The 24,505-nt window shown below is 46.3% G+C and overlaps 1 protein-coding gene and 2 long non-coding RNA genes across 4 annotated transcripts in view; 1 reads left to right on the top strand and 2 right to left on the bottom strand.

Moving 5' to 3' along the window:
* The first annotated feature begins 4,232 nt into the window (after positions 1–4,232).
* LOC126996605 (uncharacterized) lies at positions 4,233–9,677 on the top strand. Its single transcript, XR_007751293.1, has 4 exons — positions 4,233–4,390; positions 5,495–5,690; positions 7,660–7,733; positions 9,367–9,677. It is a non-coding gene; the product is annotated as an uncharacterized LOC126996605 (long non-coding RNA).
* Positions 9,314–14,275, bottom strand: LOC126996606 (uncharacterized). Of its 2 annotated transcripts, XR_007751295.1 has the most exons (3): positions 14,050–14,275; positions 10,098–10,163; positions 9,314–9,536 (listed from the first exon to the last, which is right to left on the bottom strand). It is a non-coding gene; the product is annotated as an uncharacterized LOC126996606 (long non-coding RNA). The 2 variants fall into 2 exon arrangements; XR_007751294.1 differs by lacking the exons at positions 10,098–10,163; positions 14,050–14,275 and adding an exon at positions 9,674–10,091.
* A 471-nt stretch (positions 14,276–14,746) lies between these two features.
* Positions 14,747–24,505, bottom strand: part of LOC126996347 (protein O-mannosyl-transferase Tmtc3-like) — a 274,512-nt gene continuing 264,753 nt past the window's right edge. Inside the window, exons 13-18 of the mRNA XM_050856717.1 lie at positions 22,432–22,504; positions 22,204–22,323; positions 21,088–21,240; positions 20,339–20,533; positions 19,628–20,105; positions 14,747–19,129 (exon numbers count right to left, since the gene is read on the bottom strand). Coding sequence (XP_050712674.1) covers positions 19,677–20,105; positions 20,339–20,533; positions 21,088–21,240; positions 22,204–22,323; positions 22,432–22,504 — 970 coding nt within the window. The 3' untranslated portion in view covers positions 14,747–19,129; positions 19,628–19,676. The remainder of the gene's footprint in view (positions 19,130–19,627; positions 20,106–20,338; positions 20,534–21,087; positions 21,241–22,203; positions 22,324–22,431; positions 22,505–24,505) is intronic.

The raw sequence follows: 24,505 nt of genomic DNA, 5'->3' as shown, positions 1-24,505 counted from the left end.
TCTTAGTCAGCAGACTAAGAGACCCATTGAGTCCAGAATATAGCCAGTCACTTTTGATTTCGTTTGTGTTGTTTAGATTCCATTCGTCTTCATTGTATTATTTTCCTATGAATTTCCGTATCATTCATTGTTTCTTCGCTTGGATCATAATTATTATATCAGCTACTTGAAATTTAACTCTACACCAAAAATCTCATGCCTTGTTTATGATATGTATAAGCAAACGGAGAACTATATACAGTAAATCTGAAACTAATCCATTTGCTCTATTTCGCAAAGGCTAAATGCTGTCTACTGAACGTTTCTTGCTATTATTGACTGTACCGACTCATGAAAACAGATAGTTAAATAAAGTATTCATTCATTTAAAAATATTAGGCACGTTACATGAAAGTATTAGAAAAGCGTCCAAAACAACACAAAATTCTATAAAGGAAGACGAAGATGACTCAATAGGAAGGAACAGGAAGGGGGGTGAAGGGAAGGAACGGAAAGAAGCGAAAATCCCGTTCGTGCAGCCTCTCTCTCTCTCTCTCTCTCTCTCTCTCTCTCTCTCTCTCTCTCTCTCTCTCTCTCTCTCTCTCTCTCTCTCTCTCTCTCTCTCTCTCTCTCTCTCTCTCTCTCTCTCTCTCTCTCTCTCTCTCTCTCTCTCTCTCTCTCTCTCTCTCTCTCTCTCTCTCTCTCTCTCTCTCTCTCTCTCTCTCTCTCTCTCTCCTTATCCGTCCAGTCTGAATGAAGGCCACCACGAAGATTAGTGTTCATCATATATCAAATGTATCTGTCAGACATGTGTGTGTGTGTGTGTGTGTGTGTGTGTGTGTGTGTGTGCTTGAGTGTGTGTGGTTGTGTGTGTCCCAGAGTGCCTCGCGATGCACTGAATGAAACGCCTTCTTGAGATCGACATAGGTTTCAACAAGCTTCCTCCCTTAACGAAATTCACGTCGGCCCTTCTCCAGTACACGAAGCGCCAGGATACGGTCAGTTGTCGACTTCCGAGGCGTGAACCCGAATTGCTCAGGTATCTGCAACTTCAGCACTTGACCGCGAATCACACGAGCAACAGATGGTGAGCACCTTGCCTGCCGCCTCTCAGGAACGTAGGTAAATGGTAGGTAAGTGTTCGTGACTTCGCCGCTACTCAACTTGTCACACGTCCTCCACCCATCTAACATAAACAATTGATATGAATTTGATGGAATGTTTATGCATTTACCGAAATCAATTAAAGTTAACTATGACCGTAATTTTTCCTTTTTTGTGTCTGCCCTGACCTATCCTGTGTGTGTGTGTGGGTGTGGGTGTGAGTGTAGGTGTGTGTGTGTGTGTGTGTGTGTGTGTGTGTGTGTGTGTGTGTGTGTGTGTGTGTGTGTGAGACGTTAATACTGCTACAGGTTGGTCTCTCTCTCTCTCTCTCTCTCTCTCTCTCTCTCTCTCTCTCTCTCTCTCTCTCTCTCTCTCTCTCTCTCTCTCTCTCTCTCTCTCTCTCTCTCTCTCTCTCTCTCTCTCTCTCTCTCTCTCTCTCTCTCTCTTTAACACACACACACACACACACACACACACACACACACACACACACACAGGGCATTGCATCGTCCCAGATTACTTTTGTTACCTCCCGTATATGTTATCGGCCAATCCCGGACGCGCGGACGGACGGATGGACGGCCGGATTGGCAGAGTGACCGATGCATGACTTGCCCACCGCCTCGCTCGCAACCCGTCGGTGGATCAAAAGTCATCACAAACCTCTTCAGCATCGCAACACGGCCGAGATTAAGGTGACCGTCCCATTAGTATGACCGATAAACTTAAAAAGGCAACACACTCGTCTGTCGAGAAAACTTCAACCGAACGTGGCCTGGAAAACACAAAAGCTGCTACGTCTGTCCGCGCGGCGCCTGTAGCTCCCGTCCATCAGTATGCGCCGGAAAGGCTCGGAGTGCAATAGAAGTTTTATAAATATGAAGTTGACAGGAATAGTAAGGGAGGCACTAACGGCGGCCTCTGAATGGCGAAACGAGACGAGCTGTGAGGGAAGGGAAGGCTTACGAATAGACACAAAGAGAGAAACTACCTTTTATGTAGAGGAAGAGACAGAATACTTGCCTAAAAAGCCGGCGATCTCTGAATGGTGAAATGAGACCAGCTGTGAGGGAAGGGAAGGTTTACGAATAGACACAAAGAGGGAGAGAGAAAGAATACTTGCCGAAAATAAGTCAAAACCATGTTGCCAAAGCGAACACTGTATAGATTCGTAAAAAAGCTGAATAACGTTTGATCAGCGGAAATGTGAACGTAGCCAGGACAAAACGGAAAGAAAAAAAAAGTATTTGCAACCTAGAGAGCGCCTATAATATTGCATAAGCTAAGATTTTTATTACTATTAGCGTTCTATACGGCAAAGGTAATCGAGGTCTCGTTCAGGTGATTGCTAAACGTCAGAAATTTTTAATAGGACACATTGTATGATAAAGGTAAAGTTGGGGACATACACTATAGCTGCGCATGACCTCGGTGCTGATTTCTGTCACAATATGTTCAGTTATAATACTAGAAATGTGTATTTTTATGTCAGGAACAACCCCACGGACATTTAAAAATCAAACCTTCGGAAGTGAAACGTTAGAGACAGGTCACGATATTTTGAGTGGTGTTTCCTTTTACTGAATTTCTGCCGCGTATTGCTTTCCCTCCTCCCGGGCACCACTCAGGATAGTGTAGCGCGGCGCCTCGGGACAGTCTGCGTACACCCGTGACCGCCTGCCCGCCGCCTGGCCTCCTCGCCCGCCTGTCGCCGCTCCTCCAATGCTTGACTCAGTTTTCCCGGCGAACCCTTCTCAAATATCCACTTGCGCGATCGAAGGTTGGTTGCATCAGCGAGCTTTTACCCCATGATGAAGGCTTTTACCTGGCGGCGAAGGCATTTAGCCGGCATGATGGAGGCGGAAGTGAGTTACCGTCCCGACTGAAGAATAAATGATAGTCTATATGCATATGGCGCTTCTTTTCTGGGCCTCATTTGTGGAGCCATTATTGCTTCTAGCGGCGGGGTGTTGAAAAATTAAAGTTTGATATTTTTTCTTCGTGTGTGTGGTCAGGACGTGTTAACTGCCTATATTTCTCTTATAACACAGCGTGACGTTCTAATCAGTGTCGAGTGATTAAATTTTCTTCTTCGGTGCTAAGGAATGACATACTGAGCCCGTGGAAGTACTGCGATATAGATGTAAAATGTAAATCCCTCCCACCCCCTCAAAAAAAAAAGGTCGGCATAGTTATGAGCTAGTTCCACAGTCCAACACAATGTCTTTGTAACCGCCCAAACCAAACCATACAATCCTATACACTCCATAACAATTAAGTTTTCGATGCAGCACCAAAAATTATATTTCTCGTATAATTTCCCCTAATTTCGTAACTTCTATATGAACGCGAACTATGTACTTAACTTCTGTATAAACGCGACTAAACTAATCATTTTCGAAGTCTTTGGTATTGGTTTGGGAGCTTAATATAACCCATCATGTCGAACCGTGAAAGTGGCCGTAGTACGTCTTTAGTATTTATGTGTTTTGGCAGTCCACCTCGTGCGGGCAGCAGAAGGCGGCTTGTCGTGCAGGCATTGCAGGACCATATATTTGGGTTCACGCTTCACAGGTGCGATGGAGCGTGGGGTGGGCGGGTGGGCGGCGACCTGTGACATGGGTGCAAGGGCGAGCAGAGCATGTACACTAGATTAAATAGAACATTGGTACACATTATGCGCGAAGCTTTATGACATCACGGAACGAAGGACACCCATATTAGTGGCCGACTTACTACACGTTTTTACCCGGGTGCTAAGTTATAAAACAATAGCTGGGTGGTTCTGCTTCCACGAACCGACCACAGCCAGGCATGCCAGTCCTCTCACATCAGCGGTTGTTTGAATGTTTACGGCAGGCATCGGACCCCTGTGAACCAGTACTATTTATTATCCTGTGTACCTGCATGAACAGTAGATAGATGAGCATATATGTGTTCACTATGTGGATATACTGGCGGCAAGGAAATGGTCTTACTTAACAGCAAAGAAATGCAAACGAGCTAACAACCGTGCCGCTCCGGGCTGTTTCGTAGTTACCATTTTGTATGAGGTGATCTGTATTTTTAGGAGAGAGATTGTCATCCTCAGTTTGTTTATTAGAAGATTACTTGTATGATAAGGAAAATAATATAACAGTTTTGGCTCCCTGGTGGCGGGATGGTACACTAAACTCCCTACAGTTGCCAGGTAGACATATGGGCTCCATTAATAACATCCCGGCCACCTCACTCCCCGCCTCCTCCCCTCCCACACCGGCCTCCCTCACGGCGCTTCCCTCCCCAGTCGTCGTCCCGCTCGTGAAAGGTAAGGCGTTAGTGTATTGCCTCAGTTTAGTGCCTTGTTTCTCAGCAGAATACTTTTTTATTGTAATTTTGTTTTTATATCGTTCACCTACAACTTCAGGGGTTAATGTGTAGCTTATAATTACTTTGACGACCCTTGTTATCTCTTTTAGCGTGTGCCTGTTGGTATGATAATGATGCATCGCCGGCACTTCACTTATTTCCTTTTTATATTGCAAGTCTTTCTTCAGTTTCTCGTCCTTTGTGTCAGATGAATACAACTTTTAATCATAAGAAAGTCGAATTAGTCCCATTTTTCAATCGGCGTCGCAGACGCTGATCAACAGATTATCCATCTTGTTGTTCTCCAAGTTGTTTTCCTGGCTTATCCATGCATTGTAGACATGACATTATATTATAACATTTGTTAGCCCTGATGAACCCTGCAACATGGCATTATAAACAGTGAGCTGGGTTTTTTTTTATGTCTTGGCCTGTGACGCCGGTAGGCCTTCATAGTAGGGCCTGATGGTCGGCCCCAGCCCGTTGTGGCGTAGGCAAGTGTTTATAGTTGCGCCATCTTTACTTTTCAGCATTTTCCATTTCAGACCACTAGTTGCATAATATAAATTGTTGGGGGGGTGTTGGAGGGTCATGCGACGCCGATCTAGTACAGTTTTTGTGCTATTAGCACTTGTACTATTAAGGACAAGCAAATTAACGAAGTGGTGTTTGAGCCCGAAGTAATCATTTCGTCTCAATCCTTAGATGGCCGTTAGGTTTGTGTCATCACTTACGTATTTTATCTCATCATGGCCGCCATTACAACGAATGACAAATATTCTGAAATTGTACAGTTGACATGTGAATTACCACTTTAAATAGATACTTTGGATTCGGTGCTTCGAGCTGCGCGAACTGCTTGTCTAGGAAGGATACTCACCAGAAAAGGCTTACTTAAATCACTGTTTTCTCAGAGGTATTTATTAATCTTCGCATCGGACAGTATATACAGAGGTTGTAACTATTGCTGTTTTTACCCTTATAAGTCACTCGGTCCTCGCAATGTAGTGGTATGTGGCAGGACTGAGCGGCACAATCATTCGTTTGCGTCTAATTGTTACAGGGCACGGCGGCGGCGCAGCGGAGGGGTGAAACGGAGCGGTGTGCCTCGGTAGCGCCCACCCGATCCCAGCACCACGCGAACACCGCCACCAAGAGTCCCTCAGTGCCGTGACCTGCCGGCTTCGGATGTTCGGTTGACGGAGCGCGGGCGTCACTCCCTCGAGGAAACAAGGGTGGAGCGTTATGGATAATCATTGGTGAGTTTTCCATTTTTTTCCTTCGTATTAAAAAACCTTGCCATTTTTATTCTGTTTGTGTTTGAGCGTCCACAAATAGTCACCTGATTTAATTTCGCGACTGAGCTAACCTATGCGGGGTTTGGCTGGGCTGGGTTGAGCTAGGCTTATACAAATAACTAGTAGTCTTTAATCTGCTTTAAAACATCCTATGAAACAAAGGGTTTAATGTCTTCACCTCTTACAAGCTGAAAATGTTTGTGGCACTGGTTAGGTTGACAACTTTTTGATTGGAAATTGAAGGCAAGTGACGTAGATAAAGAAAGAAATGGAATCAAGGGAAATATCAGACTGGTGAGTGGTGAGTGTCACGACCTTCTTTAACGTGGCAATGGAGAGGTAGATCCTGTGTCATTCATTCGGTTTTGTTTGTTAGTTCGTCGTATGTACAAGCATTCATATAAGAGTGAGAATTCATTACGTCATTTTTGCATTATAATTCATATTTAGTATAGAACAAGATTTTTGATGGCTACTGTGTATCTTAAATGCTAAATTCTGACCTCGATCACTCATGCCCCACGGCTGGCCAGGCGAGGAGGACACTCAGCGGGTCATTGGTGGGGTGAAGGTTAAAAATGGGGTAATAATATTTGATAAGGCGGAGGAGTTTTAACGCTTCTGATTATCACCACCTGGCTACCTAATTTTTTGCATACGGCCTTGTAGAGGAATATAGATTTCGAAGAACCACATCTATCAAAGGACAGTCACTCCCCCCTCCATTTAAAGGCTGAAAGCACGGATATATATCACGGCTCATGGATCTAAAACCTCGGCACAGTTCCGTCATGGTATATACATTTTTAAGATTATTTCAGATTATTAAGAGCTCAACGTGAATGTGGTCTGGGAAAGCGTCCAGGTGTGGAAAAGAAGCGAATGATTAGTGGAGTACATTTACCTGCCCGAGGCGGAGCGGGGAAAAGGAAAATTTTATATATTGCGTGAGGCGCGGGAATCCATAATCCGCTTAGAGCAGTACTGAATTTTTGTCCGAATTTTCCCAGCAGGAGGAATGGGGTCACAGCCGCGTGGAGTGCAATGAAATTCAGAGTGATCGAATAATAAATTAAACCGACATTCATGGTAAACACGGTTGCCAGATTATCGTACTCAGAGCCGCGTATTCATCTGTTTCTGGCCCATAACGGTTGCCAAGAAACACCAATAATAATTAACCATTTAAACGATAACCATATATGAAGGCAGTTATTTGGGTGATGAAAGCAGTTTTGGGGTCGGAAATCGGCAAACATAAGAAGCAGAGTACGACAATCTGGCAACGTTGATGGTTAAGCCAGCTGATACTACTTGAAAATAAGGAAAGCTCGTGAAAATATGTTAGCCATTTCAGTGTCCTTACCAGTGGCAACGGAAAAACTAGTAAGGCTTCTTGCATCAATGTAAAATCCTAACTGTGGCCGAACGAATCACTGTAAAAAACTAAGATTGAAATGAACGTTTCCAAAGAATACGTATCGCTCACCCTCGCCCTATCATAAGTTGTTTCATTGTGTGATAATTATAATGTTACGTGTGCGTGCGTGCGTGTGTGTGTGTGTTTTGGGGGGGGTGTAATTTACCTAATTTTGCCTTCCTGGATTGAGCTACAAGTTCGTGTCTCGGTTCCGAAGGCCTTATGTTGTCTACTTTAGGTCACTTTCGTTTTGTGTATGATTGTGGGACCAGTTCATCATTTAAGGGCGAAACAGAACCCCTGACTGATACCCCGTACCCATTTACAGCTGGGAAGACTTGGGCCCAGGTTTTAAGGAGACTGTCCATATGTCTCCACTCCGCCGGGAATCGAACCTTGGATCTCTCGGTTGAAAGCCAAGCGTGCTAGTGTCTGATAATTATTCTTGTTGCGTGGAGTTTAGGAGAGGAGGGTGTTTTAACTTGCCTGCTAATTCTTCTCGTCTTGCAGGAAAACCGTCCCCAGCCTCGTTTCGTCTTCGCGTCACCTCGGTTCGTTGCTGTCTGTCTCGCTCCTTCTGACCAGTAAGTTTTAACTTCGGAGGCTAGGAACTTGCCAGACCCGGCGAAAAGTTCGGTATCGAGTTAGAAGCAATGAAGGAGGAATGGAATTACGGCAAGTATTACGTGGAAAGACGGCGAAAGAGCGGCGTGTGTCTGGGGACGGACTGCGTTTAGCGTGGAATAGGAATAGAGGAAAGGAGAGGACGCGGATTGGCGGGAGTAGGGAGGAAGGGAGTTCGGGAGATAGGAGAAAAAGATGGGAAAATTTTGAAGGAAAAGCTGGAAGTAGGGGAGTGAAGGATGACCAGGGGTTAGCGAAGAGTTGTGGGGTAGGAGAAAGGATCAAAGTACTGGACAGATGGAGTATAGACATATAGAAGAAAAAAGATGGTGAGGTAATGACGAGGTGGGTAAGATGCAGTGATACACCCGTAGACTTGTAATGGTGTTCATAATATTCAGTGTCACTACCTAGACTTTGTTGGCCTCTTTCTCCTCCTCATTATCGAACTCGGCCGTCACAGCAGAACAAGGGCCTTTCCCAGTGTTCTCCATTCCGCTCCGGCAAATGCTCTTCAGTTTCATCTCTCCACCTGGTCTTTTGCCTGCCTGGGCTTTACAGTTTTTGGGTGGCATTGTTACTAAAGATTTTTCGACAACTTGGTTAATGACGTGGATGTGGTTTTAGTTGTGGAGTTATCTAATACGAAATCCAGCTCGTTTTCTTAGCTTATTTGAGTCCAGTGTTGTACTTGTCCAGGTTGTTATGTTTAGTGAAGTTTGTAGCATAATGGGAGAAGACATTGTTAGTAGTTTAAAATCATCTATCTGTTTAGGTCTTTGTTTCCCCCTACTCATGTCTCTCAAATCTTTTACAAATATCGTCAATTATAATCGATTGTGAATTAAAAAATATTAATACCGCAAATAGCTGTTTTGTTAATTTACAAGATCGCTGATTATGATTATTAAACAGCCTTGAAGGTGTCCACCACCGAGAAATTTAGCAGGCTATATTAATTGAACAGCTATTTGCGTCGCTATTAATATTTTTTAACTCAAAATCGACTATAATTGACGGTATTTGTTATTGCTGCCTGCATATTAATTTTTGACACTGACGACTGTTTTCTATGCGTAGGCTAGCAAACAGTATCCACGAAATCGGACACGCCGTGTGACAGCAGGTTCCCAGCGCACGATAATGCTCACTTCAGACTTGGGTGAACCGTCTATATCTCCTCATTTAGTCTTTTTATCTTGTTAAATTTACAGTTGTTCCTAACTTGGTCAGAAGTTTTGTTGTTTCTGACCACATCTCATCCCTTCTGGTTCTTAGTTTTTCACATGTTTGCTCTTTTCCGAGATATTTGTATCCTTTTAGTTTTGTGTTCATTGATGCTTCCATTACATAGCTACCTTTCATTTGCATCTCATTAACTATAGCTATTTCCTTCTTACTTTTAAGGTCTCAAACAAATAGGAAATAAATATATCACCAATATTCTTGCAGTAAGGGAACGAGCTAAGTAGCGTAATCCTGATACAAGTACACCTTTTTCAATACCTCACACCAAGGGGAAAAATTAGTCAACTTGATATATACTGTGTTCGTTTGTGATATATACTTTACAAAGCTTGGAAGTAATAATAGTTTGCAGGGAGAAGACAGGACTGGCCCTTGAGGAGACTAGGATCTCCCTAACCCTGAAGTACCCAGCGTGGAGGAATGAAGCCAGACGTTCCCTCCCCTGCTGGACACCGCTTGAGTCTTCACCAACTCGACCCTTGCATCAAGCGAGTCATGACACCACGTGCTGCAGCCTGCGAAGACACTGAAAAGTAACACTTTACCCTTAAAGTGAGTCATGCAAATGAACTCTACTTCTACGACTGGTGTCACTGTACACTCCTCCTTTAGTGCGAAAGCAGATGTAGGTCTAATATAAAATGTTGCTTACCATACATACAATCTTTTTGTATTACCCCGATGATGTCAAATAGCTAGTCCAGCCTTCATTGACCCCTCTCGCTTGAATCTGGAGAACATCAGACTTTTCCCATCAACTCCAGATAGGATGAACATAACGCGTGTTGTCACATCTCTGCGGGATGGACCTATTGCCTCCCTCCCACAGGTTAACTATGGGAAGGAGTGTGGCCTCCAAGGATCCATGAGCCTCGCTTGCTCCACGTCATCTACTCTATCAGTAGAGAAAACGATGTGGAGCGAGGTATTTGAGGAGAAACACTGTTCCTTCTGGATCCTTGTAAGTGACACTCCTTTCCATAGTTCACCTGTGGGAGAGAGGCAACAGATCCATCCCGCAGAAATGTGATTGCACGTTAATGACATCCTATCTGGAGTTGATGGAAATGATCTACCGTTTCATCCTCCCCACATCTTGATCAGGGCAAGTGGCGTCCCTCCAGGAGCAGCGGTAAGTCCATCTGGGGAGAAAAAAAATGCAAATTGTATCATGGCAAAGTTGCACCTACTTTCAGTTTATATGTACATACATGTATATCATGAATCGTCAAGAAGAAAAAAATAAAATACCAACAAATTTTACCAGGGTCCTTAGAATATTCTGCAAAATCTTCTGGTTTGATTATAATGATGAAAAACGGTTATTATTATAGAAAAAAATGTGAAATCAGGAACCAAATCAATAGTAAAATTCAACACTACTTATTCCTCTTAGAAAAATGGCATGTGACATCAGTTAAGTGTTACCCGCATTGCCTCAGCCAAATCGTGGAACCTGATTACTCCCGGAGTGTGTGAGGACGGACAGACAGACTAGCTTGCTGCTGGACGCGTCCCACGTGTGGCTCTGAGGGAGGTTGGGGGGGGGGGGGGGTTTAAAACATTCCAGACCTACAAAATAACCTTGCCCAGTAAACTAACCAGTCCCTCGTCTAGACTTAAAGATTACACCTGATGATAAGTGTTACCCCAGATGAACACGTAAGGATCGATGCCCAAATTTTGTCATGTATCCTTAGAGTACCTAATTGATATCAAAATTGGTCAACTTTTACCAAAAATGAATCTCTAGCAAAAGAAGAAGAAACACCAAATCACGCGTAAAATGAGGATGACTATGGCAAATTCTTTTTCAGCAACAGAGGCGAAACTATGGCCGTGAATATTAGTATTATCTTCCACGGGCCGGGCGGCATGGTGGGGGATTGGCCTCAGGAGGGGGGCGGGGGTGCTCTGCCTGACAACCCCTGTCTGCGGGGACGTCTGGATGCCTACCAAAAAAAACATTAGCTTCGTGCGTGCAGCAACACCCTCATTTTGCAGGAACAAACGTCAATAATAAAGAAGTATGAGCTGTTGCCATTAAAAAAAACAAATGCGCCACTTTGAGCGATAGTGAACACATTTCAATTAATTGTAGCTAATGAAGCCGGTAATTACGTATAAATAATATTGATAATATAATAAAGTATGCATTTACGCGTACTTTTAAGCTTCAATTAAATTACCAAATTTACCTTTCTCGCTAACATAACACAATGCGCTTTTATGGCAATGGTATCACGCCTCTCTCAAAACAAACATTCTGCCGTATACGGGAATTAATGGCGTTTATCATTATCAATAAATGTTTTAATTTTGTGCGCAACATCAATGGCGTCCAACACACCAAAAACGCATCCGACTTTTTTTCTCTAATTTCGTTAAGTTCTTGGGCCCCTCGGAAGTCAGGTAAAACTACTCCCGCAGTAAAACATATTGCACATGAGGAGTTAAGAACCTAAAACAGAGTAATTAATTTTCCTTTACTTGGTTTTAAGACTCCTGTGGTTTAAACGCGAACACAGAACCTCCATGTGAAGTCACTACAGTCCGCACGTAACCAAATGGGGTTGGTGCGACTCAACGACCAACAAGGAAAGGGGGCGGAGTGGGGAATGTAGTAGAGGGGGGAAAGAAGGGGAAAAGTAAAGGTCATGGTAGAGATGTGAGAGATGGGACAGAGTAGAGGGGTTGTAGAAGAGGAGGGAAGTAAACGTTGTGATAGAAGTGAAAGAAAAGACGGTGGAATGTTCGTGGTGGAAAGGATGACGTGGGGACGGTGGTGAAGTGTAGGAAGAGTGAGCGAAGTGACAAAGGCTGGTGAGGGGTTTGTGATGGAAGAGGTGAAAGAAAGGGTGAGGTGAGGGTTGTACTGATGGGCGTGAGAATGGGCGGGGTGGGTGTTGTGGTGGAGGAATAAAAGGGGTAAGGTGGAGGCTGTGGGTAAGGGAGGAATTGGGGGTTGTGGTAGTGAAGAGGGGAAGGGAGAATGGACGGATTGAGGTGGAGTGGAGGGGGGAGAATGGCGAGGTTAGGGGGGTGGAAGGGGAGGATGGGGAAGTTGAAGTGAAGGGGAAGGGGGAAGATTATAGGTTTGTTTCTCCCTTCATTAACCATTTTTTTTTTATAACTACCGGGCAGAGAATACCGTTACCGTGCCAATCAAATCAACATGACGCCGTGGCTGTTACATCAGTTTAATGCTACATAAGTTTGCCACGAGTTAATTAGATGAACAACAACTGACGTCCTCCTCTTAGGGTGCGTCCACACGGTCGAACAGTGTCCGTCGGACAAACACTGTTACCATATCATAAGGCGAAGCAGGATGACGTCATAATCGTTGAAACGAGGAAAGTTGATATGGCAACAAACAGTGGTACCAGATGAAGCTGTATACCACAGTTTCTCCTCTGTTCACCAAGCAAAGACCGGCAGACAATGTTCGAAGCTGATGTCCGTAGGCAACACACAGGTATTTACGTCAGTGTTAGTGTGGACTTCGGTGACAGGTGGTTGGTGCCAGCGTCTAGTGCGGTACATCATCACCATGGTGCACAATAAAAAATGAAAATAAAAACCAAGAAAATTGCACAATGCAACATGTTCATCGTTTGCCTGGCAGTATCGTATAGTTCTAAGCCTCTATCCCACTAGAGTCTAGACAGTGTCCGAAGTTCCGATGCTACGAACATGGGCAGTATCCGGTACACCTCTTGGTGCTCGCTTCTGGCTTTTCCGCTTTCCATTGTTAACTGGTAACAGTGTTTGTCCGACGAACATTGTTCGACCGTGTGGACGCACCTTTAGATTGGGAAAGTAGCTGCGGCTAGCATGGAACGAGCTACATCTGTTCTCAACAAATAGGAAGCTAGTGGGGGGCGGGGCAATGATTATAAAAATATCTAAGGCCGTCAACTTTTGTGTTACCCTCACGACCTGATTTCCAGCATCGTAACAGTGCTGACAACGTGTTTCTCTTTGTCTCATGTTTAGTTGTCGTCAGTTTTCCCACTTCTCGAAGCACATGAGAAATTTATCTGTCCGAGAGAATTTCATAATTTTCCAGACATTCCGCCCGAGATTCGAACCCGGGGCCCCCCACGCGGGAAGGTGGATTCTCTAGCGTCGCGCCAAAGGGATGACTACGATGGCTTAAACATTTGTGCAGTACATTGGTTACTTGGTGTTGCTGCCATCCTCTTCTGCCATCACAGTAACCATTTAGATCCACCAGCGCGCTCAAGAAAGCCTACCGGCGCTATGAACTTGGATATGAAAAAAAAAAAAATGATAATAGAAATAATGATAAGTAACGGCTATGAAAAAATATTCATGTAAATGAAAAATAACGGCCTACAATAATAAAGTTCAATAATGTACACCAATGCTTCCTCGGAAGAGGGTAATTTGTGCGATGAACTGGGGGTAGGGGGGTAGGGGGGACGATGGAGGAGTGAGGGAGGGGGAGGGTAGCAAGGGGGTGGACGAGGAGGAACAGGTGGGTAAGGGAGGTTAGGAGGGAAAGGAGGGTGAGGGGACGGAAATGAGTATGAGCGGTGAGTCCAGAATCGTTGAATATGAGTCAGCAGGGGGGAGGGTAAGGAATTGGGACGGAGTAGGAGGGTGGGAATTGAGGGGAAGGGAAGGATGGAATGGTACGGATTGGTAATTGAGAGGGGAGGGGAGGGGGGGAGGAGGGGCGGTGGGGTGGGGGATGGTGAGCTAGCTGTTAATCACAACGTCTGACAACAATTACTCACCGAAAAACCATTACCGATATGAATTATTGTCTCGTTCCTTTACTGCAATGCTCGAATTAACGCAGTCACAACACATTACGCAGCGTTGAGCAAGCACTCGTTAACACGTAACTGGCAATTAACCATTCACTCGTTTAGATCAGTCTGCTTCCAAACTTCCTGAATTATAACACATGCAAACTTTTCTTCTTATATGTATATCAACCCTGAGCTCAAATCAGTTAGAAAAATGATATATGCAATGTCTTCAGCGTACACTTACCTGGAATCGGTGACAGATGTTGGCAGTGACGGTGCAGGAGTACAGGAACTTTCACGCAGTCAGTCACTGGTAATCGGCCGGTGCTGCTTGAAATCGCCGCCACGCCATCGAGGACACTCCTTTTGCTTGATTTAATGTGAAGCCCTTATGGTGCTGCAGACATCCTCCAGAGGTGTAAAATACTTCCACCCCTCACCAAGCCTGCAACCACGCTGGCGCTGCCTGCCTCGGCCACCTGAATGTGGCGCATGCGCACAGGTACACTGTTGCCAGATTGTGTGTTCCCCAAGCAGTTTACACATGATTAATTATGTGTTGCTTTGTATTATAATCCGAAAGGCATGATTTTGTGTATGAAGCAGTATAATTTTTTTTTTTCCTGTGTATGCAACAGTATGACGCGTGGGATTTTCTGTAAAGTAAGTCACAGACCGCCACTACAGAAAACCCACCTGCTTCGCTGCCAGACGAGTGTGTGTATGTGTGTGTGTGTGTAACATTGCTTTTCTGTACAAATCCTCTGTTGGGCATAGTTGAACCTCTGTATGATTGCATATATCAATGATTGTTTAAAAAAATGAAATGTTGATTCTGATGAAAATATTTTCCTTACTTTCAGTTAATGTGTTCTCAACAATTGTGTGCCACGGACCATGTGTCTTCCCCGATGCGTTGAAGGATTGAATGAAAGCGTGCGAGGAGTAGATGATGGTGTATTGGAGTACAGTATCACAGGCAGGACAGACGGGAGAGTGGTGAGGACAGTGCACGCGGCGCCGCGCCTCCCGCCTCGCCAAGCCGCTGCGTCCCCTCGCCAGGGACCCGCCACCCGCCACACCTGACTTGCACCGCCGCACGAGTGAGTATCCTCCTAGAGAAACAGCCTTTACATATTATTGGTGCTGTTGCAACTATCATATAAAAACTGCAGAGACTGAAACTGAATCTAAGAGAATCTATTGACATTTTGTTCCAAAGTTGCAGATCCGGTGTGACACAGGCCGGCCGCCGCCGTTGGGTGCTGGGCGTGCCTGCTCCTCACGGTCGCCTGGCTCCCACTCTCAGTGCTCTCTGGCTTGCCCTTACTCTAGTGTGAATTTATCAGAGATCAATCAAATAATCTATGAAACATTTGTTATCACCATAAGACCCATCAACAGAATATTATACAACAATGAAACAACTACGTCTACACAGTGCATGTACAAGAACTACCTGACTGAAATACACTGCAAACATAACCATACACGATCACCTGCATTTTGGTACAGGTGTTACAAAGGATCACAACCCGATTCGTACAAGTATCATAAATAAAATTCACAGTATAACTTAAGCTGAACGAATCAGGAATTTCGCTACGGCACACACAATCATATAAATTTTTACGGCGTGAACACAAGAAAACCACTGCAGCATAAATTACCAAATCCCTTGAATACAAAAGAACAAACAAATACCACAAACAGATGGGTTATGCTGAAGATCGGCCCTTGCTGACTCACATCCTCGGGCAAGACTCAGCGGCCACGTTCGCCCACAGCAACACTGCACAAGAGTAATGACCAGAGTCTACATGCAAACCTCAACACTCACGTCCAATGTTACAGGCAAGGAAACAAGACCGAGGTAGAGAGAGAAAGAGAAATCACTATCGTCTATAAAGAAAAAGTTCCCCAGACCATATTTTCCGTCCAAGCCTCTATGCTTCATAATATAAACATTGCAACCTCTTTCGAAGGACCAACGGCTGAAGGGCTGAAGACATGCAGCCACGTCCAGCGGTTGGCGCCCCGTCTCGCCTCTCCGCCATACAAGGCAGGAGCCCAAACTCACGTCTTCCTTAAGCCAATCACCAAACGGACATATCAAGGACATGAGATTCTTTGCCTCACATAAAACTGGAAGACAGTAAGTAGATTCAGAATGTCAGATACGTGGTTGAAGGGTATACAGAAAATGGGCTTGAATTCCGAAAGGTGTGTGAAAGATAACAAAACTAATATTTTCTTCATGATACTAAAACCGGTTAACCAATGCGAAAACTCGGTGACGGACTTAATGAATGATGAGTCTGGAAAACAATATAACTATATACGTATGAAATGTGAAGACATCGATAGATTCAACCAACAGCACGTGTAACATAGGAGAGGAAAGGGGTGGGGTCCAAACTACACATCCGAGACACCTACATGTTACACACAAGTCTCAGACATATTGAATCATAACTAGCGCTCTGGGGAACACGAGTGTATGGTACATAGAAAAATATCATTGAATTTATGAAAAAAAATCGATATACAAAGTCTATTATTTTTTTTACAATACCATTTCAGACATCCCAAAAAGGCACCGCTGAAATTTTACAAAGATCGTTCGCCACTTCCAGTCTCGCCTCCCGTGAAGCGCGCCGAGTGCCGCTGCCGCGCGGAGCAGCGCCGCCGGTGCGCCAGATCCGAGACTCCCGCGGCTTCCCGCTCTTCCTTCCCCAGCAAATGCAATGAAGTACCTAAAGTCGAAATGGCTACTCTTGAAGATCACTGCAGTTGTGTAGGAAAATGTACATCGCTTATGGTACAGTGATACACCAGTTCGTCACAGGTAAGTGAAACATGGACAGTCAAACACTGTAATATACAGTATCCACCAGGATAAGTACTCTGTCAGCAGATGAGTTCGACATCAAGGTTTTGTTACATTTTTACATATTTTTATTCCTATTTTGTTGACATCCTACCCGATAGAACGGCTGAGAAACACGAAAGTATTATCGCACGGCTCTACTCGCAACGTCCCGTCGCGTCGCCTGCACTCTCGTCCCTGTCTGCCTCCAGCTGAGTATCCTGTCATGAATGCTGCGTCTCTGCCTCAGTCGCGTGTACGGTGAAGTGAACCGAACTCCAGCCCCGCGACCCTACTACCTCGGTATCTACTTGAAGGTGAATAACTTAAAAAATATCTCTCCATAAGAACACATACATCCAGAGAAAGGAGACATCAATAGTAGATAGACTAATAAGAGTTGGAATTGGAATGGGTATAGGAATAATGTTCTGTTCTCTTTTTTAAAATTCGCCCTCCCACTCAGTGTGGATATTCGTATGTACACAAGGACCCAGACGAGAACCTTCAAAGCTGACCATAACTTGCTGGCGAAAACAAAGTTCAGGAAACTAAAAGAACAGACTGTGGCTCCCAAAGGCAGTAGTCAGAAGGTACAAACAACCAGATTACTCCACCGGCCTGGAAGAGATTTCAGAAGGTGTAGTCGGTACTGTAAAGCACTGTTGGCTATCAGCGTGTCTGGCGTAGCGTTATAATGAAAACAGGGTGAAAAGGCGTCAACACAGGGAAACACGAGAAAGAGGGAGAGGGGGAGGAGAGCTGTATCACAAAAAGTACACTCAGTTCCAGCTGAAATGTTGTGGTGCGCGCAAACAGCTATTGGGAGCAGCAGCAGCAGCATAGCAGCAACAGCAGCAGCAGCAGCAGCAGCCGGGGCCAGTTGTGGGCGGTGGGCGGCCTCCTGGGGAGTCCATTAGTGGCGTGCTGGGGTGAAAATCTCGTAGGCAAAAAGGAATCTCTTGGGAGTTCAGTCGTGCGGCCACACGTGATTCAGGCCTCCACGCAAACCTTGGTCTGCTGGGCATGGCCCCGCCTCTGGCCCGGCCAGGTGCTCCAGACTAGAAAATATCGCTGCACGACCCACCACGTCACGGCTCCTCGATTTGCTATGCACATTTCAGGCAATGTTTTTTTCATTCGCACATTATATAGAAAAAATATCCACAGCGAACTTATAGTTACGTAATTTTTAATCTACCTCTACATTTCTTTTTTTTTTATCTTATCAGATCATACAAAACGAAGAAAAGGCAAACGTTAACCATAATAACATAATAATACCATTCACAGGAGGCAAGGCGCGAGTGGCCAGAAACGAAGAGTAAGTGTGACAGGGACCGCCGCCGCCGCCGCCGCCCGACCGGGTGTTGCGCGACCCTCGGGGCGGCGAGGAGTGTCTCCGTGATAAATAAATAACTGATCTGAGCCTTCCTGGTGCGGGGGAGGCGTCGACCACTCAGTGTCCTCGGCCGGTCATCACAGCCTCGCTAAGAACAAACATCTCGCGCCCTTCCGCCTCACAGCTCCGCCAAAAAAAAGCTCACCGAAAGAAGCGATGCCGTACAATCCCCTTAGCTGTACCAACGGAGATTTAGCAAAATGTTGCCTACTTATTACAATCACAGATAACAGAGGGAAGTATTGACATTCTTGCAAATGATCATCCTGGTATTATTCACTCAGCAAAGTGTGTTTCTTCGTAAAGTGCAGCTTCATCTCTTTTCATTCTTTGTTTTCTAGGAGACATGGAGTTCAATAGCATGTCAGGTAACGCCACCGGAAATGTTTTTCGGACATTAGAACTGATAATGCAGTGCACACGCTCCACCACTCAAGTGTTCAAATCTCTCTCTCTCTCTCTCTCATTCGTTCTGTCCGTCGTTCCCTCAGGTTGGATGGAAGGTCACCGGCATGGCCAGCACTTGCTTCATGATGACTGTCCGTCGGGGTTCACATCACGTGTTGTTTTTCATCCTTTTTTTTCTCGCCCGCAGCGGAAACTTCCTACAGAAATCCCGGTTAACATGTGATGAGGATCATGACGCCCACCTTGGGTTCCTAACCTTACTCTTAGGTTCAATTTCTATTTATTGCTGATTGTTTGTGTATTTCCAACAAATTAAAATCACCGGAAATCATGAATCCCGCGGGAAAATAACAATACCTTCTTCTTCTTGATGTTGTTTACAGCTAAGTTAATGATATTCTTATCTAATATCATACATAGTCATAAGTTTCCACTGCACATGTCTTTCTGCAGCTGTGAATCATGCTGGTGGGAAGGCAACAACCACGAGCTGGAGGAGGAAGAGGAGGAGGAGAGGGTAAGAAGGATGTGGAGGAGGGTCCATGTCTGCTGCACTACGGAGGGTCCTGACTGGCTGGAGTGCATGAGGGAGTGGACGCCCGCCGCCAGTCACTCACTCCAGGACGCCCAACACCACACTTATACCTGCGGCGAGCGAGAGAAGGGAGCGTTAGGAGGCGCCAAGGTATCCTTCAGGAGGGGCCAGCAGAGCACCGGCTATTGGGACAGCACGGTACTTATCACCCAAATGGCGGGCTTCCTAAAGAATGTGAAATAAATATACTAGTCAGCGTTGCAAGACTCTGAAAAAAATATATGGGAATCTATAATTGAAGAATGTTTATCTACTCATGATATTAACTAAAAGTACCTTAACGTACTTTAAAAGGAAAACCATATTTATCTTCATTCACAGTTTCCACCGTTATATAATCACTTTTACTTGTAACCGTAATGCTCCTTTGCTTTCTTTGATATTATTTAAAGCTGGACAAGTAACACCCAACACAAGCCCATCACAGAATACGTTCACGACTACACAGACTGACGGGCCACTCCGCCTCTCCCCGCCTGTAGCTGTTGGCGGGGCGGCGGGGGGGAAGGGAGAGGGAGGAAAGGGAGCCTTGCGGTCCCGGCACTCACCGTCTAATGACTGTAGTAACTTTGGCATGCTTGCGGCAACAGCAGAGTCTTACGATAAGGAGTCGCTCGTGTCACTGTTCACTGTCGCACCCATCTTTCTGGTCAGCTGTTTCTCGGCATTTTTACTATCACTACTTTTTGTAATAAACACAGTCTTTTTAGGCCTCGAAGGGTTGGATTCACTCGTTCCTTCCGGCGAATCACCGCCGTCAGGTAACACTGATGATGGTGTCCGATCACTCCCCCCAACCCCTTGTTGCTGCTGTTGCTGCTGCTGCTGCATCTGAGAATACTTGGCAAGCCTAGTTCTGACGATTTTGAGGTGCCTGAGGATGTAGTCTTCGTGGGGCGCCATCACGTGGGCGCGGCTGAGGCAGGACTCGGCGGCGTGCAGCTCCCCGCGCTCCACGTACACCACGCACAGGTTGTGGAGGCCCTGCACATTGCCGGGGTCCACCGCCAGGATGCGCTCGTAGCACTGAAACACAACAACATCGCCACGTGGAATAAATTGACAAAAAGGCCCTGTCTTGACATTGGGCTGGTAATGAAGAAACCAAGACAACAATGAAAGGAGGCTTTGCAAGTCTTTTTTACGTAATAAGGAATAATGTAACAGCGTGTTATCAACAGCACAGTGACGTCTAGAGAGCACTGGTTCAAATTACTTCCAGACTACTATTCCGGCACTCAGTTTCCGGCGACAATTACCTTCTCGGCGGCGTCTAAATCCTTGATGTTGTTGATGTATATGTCCCCAAGGAGGATGAGACCCTTGACATGGTCCGGATGGTGTTTGACCAGCTGGTTGAGGAAGGGCGCCGCCTCGAGGGGTCGCTGGTCGTCCGTCAGGAGGAGAGCCAAGTTGAATAAGGCAGAGCGGAAGTCTTCCTTCAACTCGATGGCCTGGGAAGAGAAAGGAGGAAAGATGTCAGTTTCAGATTTTTTTTTTTGTATTAAGTCGGGCGTAATGAACACCGATGGAAAATCTTTTCGTGATGAAAAAATCAGCAACAACATGACCCAGCAGCACAGGTTCGACGGATCTCCTGACCCGTCACACCGATGTGCATGTTGCTATTGTTAATGCAGCCTTCCAGCCGCGTTTCTCGGCTCGCCTTCGTGTTTAGCACGTCCTTCCGTTCTTTCCCTCCCCTGCCACTCCACATGTTAGAACACGAAATACTGGGACAATCTTGGGCTGATTTTCGGAGCTTAATAGACTTTTACCATTTCCCCAAGTAAATCATTTTGATTTTCTGACTTATAAAAGTGTTTACGTTAGCAATATAACAATGTATATAAATATAAAATGTATAAATCAGGTGACACTATGAAAAATAAGAAGGCTTTCTGCGCCTTTCCATTTACTCTTCATAATAAAAAAAAACCTAATGAACTCCTCACTATGATATAGTATAGAGGAAATAAATCCCAGTGAACAAACGGGAGCCGCGCACCTTCCTGAACCACTTCTCGGCGTTGCGGTAGTCGCGGTCGTCCATGGCGATCATGCCCAGGTTGAAGTAGATCCGCTCGTTGAGGGGGTCCCGCTGCACCAGCCGCAGCAGTCGCTGGTACGCCAACGGCCGCAACTCAGCGTTCCCGGATTCCTGCAGAGAACAACAAATATGATTTACTTTTACTTTGAAATAAAAAGAGCTATACAAAATAGGTGAACAGCACTAAGCAATGCTCAGTTATAAACCAAACACACAGCCATGAACAAACACAAAAGTCCTGTGCAACGAGTTACTTGTCAGCAAAAAAAACTAAAGTAATAACACTGGCAGGAATCAAGGGTGTTCCACCGTCACGCGAGTTGCACCAACACAAGAAAAATGGCAGCATGCTTGACTGGCACTTTGAAAAGCCTGATGTAGCCAGATGTTTATATTATATCCTCTACTTTTTTCAGCCTTATGCTGTCATTATCTACTTGTGTTATATATATAAGGTAAGTAGCTCAGGAGAGTGTGTGGGGAAGCGAGGCACACCAAGTGGAGCCAAGTCTGTGTTTGGCATGTGGCAGGGGGGATGGGGGGGGTTGCCAGGTGACGTTTGCGTCGATAACTAAACAGGTGGAGCAGCGACGCTACGGCTGAAGCAGGATGGCTATGGTATGAGGCTGATGATGAGGAGGGGTGACTAAAGCAGGACTGAATGTGAGCTAGTCGGAGAGTGGATGGCTCTGGCTTGTGTGGGAGTAGTGAGGAGGGGAGGGAGAAGTAAGGGGACTACAGATCTAGCCAGATGGATGGGAGAGGTTGACTGGCTTGTGTGGGAGTAGCGGGGGAGGAGAGTAAGTAGAAAGGACTGCTGGTGGGTTGATGGAGGGGACGGGTTGGCTCTGGTGTATGACAGTAATGGAGGAGCGCGTACGAAGAAGAGGACTACAGATGGGGTGATGGAGGAGGGTCTGGCTCTGGTTCTGTCGTGTTAGAGTGGAGGTAGTGAGTATAGGAGGCAGACAGAAGCTAAGGGGAGAGGGGGCAGAGTCTGGGGTCACCTGCCTATATGATACGGTAGAGAGGGACAACAGGTGGTGAGGGAGGTGGAGTTAAGAGTTAACTTGCCTGTATGAGGACGGCGGAGTTGAGGAGTGCCTGCTGGTGGTCAGGATCCATCTCGAGGGCCTTGTCCAGGTACGCGAGCGCCTGCTGTGCCCGACCTTGCTCCAGCAGCACCACGCCCAGCTGTACCAGAAACACAGACGTCCGTAGGCGGTCAGGAGGGGTTAATTACAGACTTAGATATATACAGACAGACAGACAGACAGACAAACACCCACACATAACACTCACGTTGTAGTATATATCGGGGTTGGTGCTGTCGTAGAAGAGTGCTCTCTCATACACCTCCTGCGCCTCCTTCGTCCTGCAAGAAAGAAAGATCGACTCGTTACCGCAGGCTCCGGAAGGACAAGGCGTAGCGGTGTGCGGTTAGCGGTAGTGGCGGTGGTGGTGGTGACGGCGACGGTGAGGGAGGATGCGGTAGTTTCACAATTCAGTCTAGCATCACCACCGGGCCGGCCACGACTCCCTCCTTGCCCAGTGCCCCGCCAGGAGCCTCAGGGACGGCCCGGCCACACCCCCGCCCGCCCAGCCCCTCCCTCCGCCGCACTAATACGCCCCTACCACACTTACCGCCGCAAACTGAATTACAGGAACATAGGAATTGTGGCTGCGAACCACTTAAGTGTTACACGCGGTAATATAACGGGTGTGTTTATAAGAGAGGATGAAGGCGCGGCTAAGCTAGGGCCGCGCTGCCGGGGGGGAGTGGGTAGACAGCGGCGCCTGAACCCTCCACTCCGCGTCACCATCCGGACGGCTAACTGAATCCCCGCTGCAGTTGGTCTCCACGATGATCAAACTGTCTGACTCGAACCGCTGCAGTGATTTAAGCGGCCGATACCGTTTAATTTGGTGTTGTGAATCGGGAAACCTTTGCTGGTGTTTTGAGCGGCCCTCGCACCGCCCCGCCCCTCCCCCCCTCCCTTTGCCCGGCCCCGGGGTGCGATGTGATGAACAGGGCGGCCGTGTTACTGACGCCCCGGCCCGCTTACATGCCTGCTTGCTCTCTCTTTGTCTGCTTCTTTGCCTGTGTGTAAGTGTGTGTGTGTGTGTGTGTGTGTGTGTGTGTGTGTGTGTGTGTCTAAGTGTCTGTGCCTCTCTCTCTCTCTCTCTCTCTCTCTCTCTCTCTCTCTCTCTGTTAATCAGCCTCATCTAACTTCACTCCGCCTTTACAGCACCTGGTCTCTGTTGCTTAGATCCGACATGACGTCACTGGCCAACCAATCACGAGAGAGGGGGTGGAGGGGGAAAGGGGAAGGGGAACGGGAAGGAGAACGGGAAGGAGAAGAGGAAGGGGTAAAGGACGAGGAAGGGGAAAGGGAAGGGGGAGAAGGAAGGGATGAAGAAGGGAAAGGGGAAGAAGAGGAGGGAGAAGGAAGGGGAGGGAGAGAAAGAGGGCTTGGAGGAACGGACAACCAGCCAAGTGAAGTTAAGACAAAGGAGGGACCCGATGACAACTTATAATCCAACAAAATAATATGCGAAATAAAAAACAACAAAACTGAGCGGAGTGAGACAGGAGATAAAATCGCACCCAAGGAAAAAAAGAAAAGAAAAAAGAAAAAGAAAACTAAACTCGGGGTATAAAAATTATGAAGTAAAAACTGGATAGACGAGACAAAATACAAGTCGAGAGAGAGAGAGAGAGAGAGAGAGAGAGAGAGAGAGAGAGAGAGAGAGAGAGAGAGAGAGAGAGAGAGAGTGCGAGTGCGAGTGTGTGTGTGTGTGTGTGTGTGTGTGTGTGTGTGTGTGTGTGTGTGTAGGGGGAGAAAGAAGGAAGGAAGAAGAGAAGGATGAGAGGTAGGCAGGAGAAGGAGGAGGAGGACACACGATACTAGGGACGAGGTGGGGATGGGAAGGAAGGAAACAGGTGGCAGGGAGTGAGGGAGGGAGGGAACCCGGGAGAGGGGAAGGCTGGGGAGCTGGGCGCGGCGAAAGAGTGATCCAGCCATCGGGGAGGCGGTGACGAGAGGCCGCCACGCCGTATAATCAACCCTCAAGAAACAATGAGCCTTGTTACGCCGCCTCAACCCACAATTACATTTTTCCACCTCGCCTCAACATGACATTTACTCTTCCATTGTCGGCAAAGATGACAATTACTTTTTAAGGGTGATAAAAACTCGGCCGAAGAGGTGTTTTTCTTCGTGTGTGTGCGTGTGTGTGTTCATGTTGCGGTCTTCTCTCTCTCTCTCTCTCTCTCTCTCAGGGCTGTGCTATTCTCTTTTTTGCCTCGCCTCGTTGATGTAGGCATACGAGCGGTGTTACTCAGCCTTATATTTACTTGATACTTCAGCCGCCG

Source organism: Eriocheir sinensis, chromosome 10 (genome assembly GCF_024679095.1).
Source record: "Eriocheir sinensis breed Jianghai 21 chromosome 10, ASM2467909v1, whole genome shotgun sequence".
Lineage (NCBI taxonomy): Eukaryota > Metazoa > Arthropoda > Malacostraca > Decapoda > Varunidae > Eriocheir > Eriocheir sinensis.
The sequence above is the reverse complement of the archived record's forward strand: the minus strand, read 5'-3'. Positions and strand labels throughout refer to the sequence as shown.